The 6,000-nt window shown below is 42.3% G+C and overlaps 1 protein-coding gene across 3 annotated transcripts in view; it reads left to right on the plus strand.

Annotated features, from left to right (window-relative positions):
- Positions 1-5,158, plus strand: part of LOC308670896 (putative E3 ubiquitin-protein ligase HERC3) — a 62,063-nt gene extending 56,905 nt beyond the window's left edge. For all 3 annotated transcript variants that reach the window (XM_081332701.1, XM_081332703.1, XM_081332702.1), the window contains exons 24-25: positions 992-1,094; positions 3,517-5,158. In XM_081332701.1, the coding sequence (XP_081188827.1) occupies positions 992-1,094; positions 3,517-3,725 (312 nt within the window). In that variant the 3' untranslated portion in view covers positions 3,726-5,158. The remainder of the gene's footprint in view (positions 1-991; positions 1,095-3,516) is intronic.
- Positions 5,159-6,000: the final 842 nt, after the last annotated feature.

The following is a 6,000-nucleotide window of genomic DNA, read 5'->3' on the forward strand; positions in this document are numbered from 1 at the left end:
CTTCCCATAAGTCTCAGTGCTATTGCTATTAATTTTAATTTTAATTTAATTTATTAATATTTCTATACCGCCCTTCTCCCGAAGGACTCAGGGCGGTGTACAGGGCAAGAATAAAACACAAAGCTACAAAAATTAAAAAGTAATTAAATACATGCCCATAAAAAACAATAAGTACATTAATAAAACCCCAATAAAATAATAGTAAAAACCCCACCAATCCCCCCTCAGGCCAGGCCGGCTTGTTCGAACAGGTATGTTTTCAGATCGCGGCGAAAGGAGCGAAGATCGGGCGCCGTCCGGAGCTCAACCGGTAACTGGTTCCATAGCTCCGGGGCGCCCACAGAGAAAGATCTCCCCCTGGGGGCCACCAATCTACATTCTCTGACCGGTGGCACCCTGAGGAGGCCCTCTCTGTGGGAACGCACAGGGCGGAGGGAAGTTGACGCCGGCAGCAGGTGTTCCCTAAGGTACTCCGGACCCCTGCCATGTAGGGCTTTAAACACCATAACTAGTATTAAGTATGAGTATTGTGACAAAATGACAGAGAGACTCTTAAGATACCTTATCACTATTTCTTTTTAATTAGGTGTGAGGTTTTTAATTATGTATGGGGTTTCCACTACACTAATTAGGACGTTCCATTGGCAATCCCTTTTCACAGCAGAATGTTGTGGATTTTTAAATATTTTGATATAAATGTTCACGTGGAGCATATTGAACCCTTTGGAGTACCAACATCTGGGCTGTAAAGGATTGGGGTTCAATTTTATTTATTTTTTACTATTCTGCTTTCTACGTCATGTCACAGTCCAGTTCTAAAATTATTATGTAGTCATTTACTATTTTGTAATTCATTGGGGATATAGGAGAGCAAAATTGATCTTTCAGAAGCATAACTTTATCCAACACACCCAAATTATAATTTCAAATTATTATTATAACTGACCTCTTGTTCTTAAACAACATGTTGCCCTTTGTATCTGTTTTTCAGAGTGCAAGTTACAAGGGAGATTATTCAGCTACACACCCTACTGTTCAAATGTTCTGGGAAACATTTCACGAATTCCCTTTAGAAAAGAAGAAGAAATTTCTTTGTAAGTATTTGTATAGAACTATAACTATTTTCTTCAGCTGAGACTCAGTTCAGACCAGCGATGTTCTCATTGAGGTTTGGCAGTAAAACATAGAAGATAGATTTCAGCCATGTGATGGGCAATTCTTCTAGCTTAGCTGTGAAGAAAATATAAGAAAAATTCTTCGACAAACCTCCTGCTCTTCCATGCAGAAAACTAGCAATGAGAAACTTTTGAGACTGCTGGTTTTCTTCTTCTTTGAAGTCCCCCCCCCTAAAATACTAGATTATTTTAAGAAATAAGAAATGAACCTTTATTGTCAAAGTACAACTATGTGTACATTGAGATTAGCTGAGCCTCCCTTTGTGCTCCCCCCCCAACACACAGTGACAACAAACCCTCCATCTTACTACACCATGTGAACCAACTACACCACACACCGGCCTCCCAAGTCAATTCTGCATAAAATTCACAAAAGTTATTTCTCATTCAAAAGCCTAACAGCCCACAGATAAAAGCTGTTTTTCAGCCTGTTGGTGCGGCTGGCTATACTCCTATATCTCCTACCCGATGGTAGGAGAGTAAAGAGATACCGTCCAGGGTGTGAGTCATCCCTGAGAATTTTCCTCACTCTTCCAAGGCAACGAGCCTTGGCGATGTCATCCAGTGGTGTCAGGGGACAGCCCACAATGTCTTGTGCTGTACTCACCACCTTCTGTAATACTTTCCTATCCGCGGCTGTCAGACCAGCATACCAAACCACAATACCATACGAGAGGACGCTTTCTATAGTAGACCGGTAAAAGAGGGTCATTAGCCGTTGTTCTACCCTGTTCTTCCGCAAGACCCTGAGAAAGTGAAGCGAAAGTGAAAAGAGGGCAGATTCTCAGACTGACAGAAATGGCATGGTTTTTGAAGATATTTGTCACAGATTTTGTTGGTTGGGAAGATCAGTTTACGGAACACAAGGGTCAACAGGAATGGAAGAAGGATCAAATTGGTCCAAACTTCGTAACTGTAAATCAAAGGATTGTCTAGATCTTTTTTTCTTTTTGGTCAATGTCTTATATCTTTTGGGAATTTAGGATAAGATTGCAAGACACCATAGGCTGAGGTCACTGTGGATGGTCGTGCTTTGTGGATTCAGTTTAAATAGGGAGTGGAGTTAATGAGGCAATGGGAAAACCCTAAGCAAAAATAATGAACAGGCACCGGGGGGGGGGCAGTTTGTGACATAAATGAATCAATTTTTAGGCTTGGAAGCCTAAACTAATTAGGATGAGCAAGAAGATCAGTTTTGTATTTCTGCACTCCACAGACAGGTATTACAGGTATAGGTAGTCCTTGACTTATTGAGCCCAAAATTTATGTCACTAAGCGAGACATTTATTGAGTTTTGCCCCATTTTACAACCTTGCCACTGTTGTTAAGTGAATCACTGCAGTTAAGTTAGCAACACGGTTGTTAAGTGAATCTGGCTTCCCCATTGGCTTTGCTTGTCAGAAGGTCGCAAAAGGGGATCACATGACCCTGGGACGCTGCAACCGTCATAAAACATGAGTCAGTTGCCAGCTGTCTGAATTGTGATCATTTGACCATGGGGTGGCTACAACAGTCATAAGTGTGAAAATTGGCCATAAGTCACTTTTTCCAGTGCCGTTGTAACTTTGAACAGTTGCTAAATGAACTGGACTTCTAGTAGTTCTCAGCTTACAACCATTCATTTAGGGACCGTTCAAAGGCACGGTGGCAAGCAATCCTTGCAGCATTCCCACCGTCATGTGATCAAAATTTGGGCATTTAGCAACTAGCATATTATATACGACAGCTGCAGCTTCCCAGGGTCATGTGATTGTCATCTGTGACCTTTGACGCCGCCTTCTGACAATCTGTTGGGGGGAAGCCAAATTCACTTAACTAGGTCAGGGGTAGGCAACCTTGGCTCTTTTATGACTCGTGGACTTCAACTCCCAGAATTCCTGAGCCAGCCATGCTGAGGGAAAAGGGAGAGGTTTCCAAGCTGAGCCATGCTGGCTCAGGAATTCTGGGAGTTGAAGTCCACGAGTCATAAAAGAGCCAAGGTTGCCTACCCCTGAACTAGGTGAATCAATTTAACAACCGCCTGGCTTAACAACATAAATTTTGGTTCCAATTACGAGTGCAGATCGAGGGCTACCTGGATTGCAGTAAGGGCAGCTCATTGCTGGAGGAACAGGAAGCGGTCTTTGAAGGGAGGCAAGTGCTGCTTTCCTACAAGTGTTGTTTTATTTATTTATTTATTTATTTATTTTTGGGACTTATATGCCGCCCTATCTCCCGAAGGACTCAGGGCGGCTAACAACAGTAAAAAGAACAATACAAAAATTAAAAAAGAATTAAATAACAGCCCCTGATGACTTTCTGACGTGCTTTTTCTGCTGGTGTCTCTTATATCCTCTGCCAGTGTTCCTGACGGGCAGCGACCGGATCCCCATCTACGGCATGTCCAGTTTACGCATGGTCATTCAGTCCACCTCCAGTGATGAGCAGTACTTGCCAGTGGCCCACACCTGCTACAACCTCCTTGACTTGCCCAAGTACACCAGTAAAGAAACCCTGAGCACACAACTTACTCAAGCCATCGACCACTATGAGGGCTTCAGCTTGGCCTGAGCACAAGCCACCCCCAACAGAGACCACTCGAAACTGAGAGAAAAACCTTGTCTTGTTCTTCCTTTTGTAGGGAAATGGGACAAGTTACTCAGGGAAGCCAACGAGAAAACGGGGGGTGGGGTGGGTGGGAAGGGAGGTATATAAGAAAAAGGACACCGGAAAAAGGTCTATCAATCTTTCTTGAGGTTTTAATGTTCACATTTTTGACCTATCTCTTAAAATTTATTTTATGCTTCTTGGGTGATTTTTGTTGGTTTAAAACAGCCTCTCTCCGCTTCTCTGAAGTCTGTGGAATTACCTTTATATCTTTGAGGCCTCGGCATCTTTGTCAAAAATAAGATTCTGCCTGCTGTGAATTTCTTTTCCATCTCTGCAACTCTGAATTTCTTTCCATTTCCTTCTCCTTCAGCTTTGAACTTCCCTCTTTGCTCGTAGACCAGGTTTCTCAGCTCTGGGGATAATTTCTTTATGCCTTTGAAGGCACCAAGGTGATTATTGGAAGAGTAGTGACGGGAAATGAAAAGCTTAGAAGTTTTTCTCCTTTACAGAATTTCTCCATTTCCTACAGTCTGCAGAAAACAATCTTCTTAACCTCCGTTTGACCTCACAACTTCCTCTCTGAGAGCTGCCAGGCAGCAGAGACCCCGCAGAATTGGATTACTTTACCTTTGTGTTAATTGTTCAAAGGAGAATTTGTGTTTCAGCGTATTTTTCATTTCCCTCCAGGAATGGGAATGTCACAGCATAGACCATGTTTTCTTTCCATCTCAGTGTGCAGATGTGTTTCTTGCAGACTTCTACTGAACGTCGCTTTGCCATTCTGCCTGTCTTATGAATGGATGATGCTTTTTTTGGGGGGGATCTCTGCCCCACTGAGATCCAGAGCCAAATTACAGTGGGGTGGGATGAATGGAAGAAAAATGGCGACCAGCTTTCTTTTCTCCCCCAAATCTCTCTCCCCCATAGGCACACTTTATGGTAAAAGTCACAATGAATATTCCTTCCCCTGCCCCTGATAATTTTATCAATTGCTGGTCCAAGTCCAGTTGATAATGACTGAATCCATGGAAACTAATGGAATTAGTCCATTCGGGACTGATGGAGGGAAAAGCTAATTGCAATCCTGATCCAGCTCAGCCATGAAGAGGGTTTTATTTTTCAGTCAGCCGAGCAAGGTGGACTTTAGTCGTAATTCAATTTTGGTTGACATGGAGCCGCAGTACTTGTGTACCTTATAATTCAACCATGTTTTGCACTTTCCCTAATGAAAAAAGCTTTAAAAGCATTAAGGGGGTCACTTGGCTGTTTGGGTAGCCAACCGGCCTCTTTTTACTGCAAGTGTAAAAGAACTTTATCAAATGCTTATTTTGTACGTATGTGTGTGTACATAGCTCAATATTATGCAATAAATGGAATGTTTCCTTCAGACTTTATACTGCTTTCATGACGCTTCAAGAAGAAAATAAGTTAGAAAAATAGAATAGTGATGTGTTCAGCTGTTTTCCTAACAGCACTGCTAAGTGCTAGGAGGGACGGAGGTGGAATCTGTGAGGGAAAGGTTTTTTTTTTTAACATCCTTTCATTTTCAGATTATTTTGGTTTGTTTGTTTTTAAATTTCTGAGGTAATGGATTAAGCACACAGCTCTTAAGCTTTCTATACACGTTACTGGTAAGGACACTTTTGCAGGCTTTCAACGATCAGATTTCAGAAGATCCAAAACTCGTCCCAGATTCTATAACCCCAATTTTATTTTTTGGAGCTAATTATTGCTCTTTTCTGCTTTCTGCCCTCTCTACTGGTATGATGGACTGCTGTAAAGAGTAACTGACAAGGTTAACATAATAACAGTAACAGAGTTGGAAAAGACCTCACAGGTCTTCTAGTCCACCCCCCCCCCCTGCTCAGGCAGGAAACCCTGTATTATTTCAAACAGATGATTGTCTAGTCTTGGTTTAAAAGCCTCCACAACTTCTGAAGGCAAGACATTGCCTATTGCTAAGCACATTGATTTGTGCTTTAGATTGTAAGCCGCCCTGAGTCTTCGGAGAAGGGCGGGATATAAATGGGATTAAAACAAAACATTCCACTGGTTAATTCTTCCCACTGACAGGAAATTTCTCCTTAGTTCTAGGTTGCTTCTCTCCTTGATTAGTTTCCATCCGTTGCTTCTTGTCCTGCTTTCTGAGGGTTTGGAGAATAGCTTGACTCCCTCTTTGTGGCAACCCCTTAGATATTGGAACATTGCTATTATGTCTGAACTGGTCTCAGGTTGA

This window comes from Vipera berus (genome assembly GCF_964194415.1).
Source record: "Vipera berus genome assembly, chromosome: 7".
NCBI lineage: Eukaryota > Metazoa > Chordata > Lepidosauria > Squamata > Viperidae > Vipera > Vipera berus.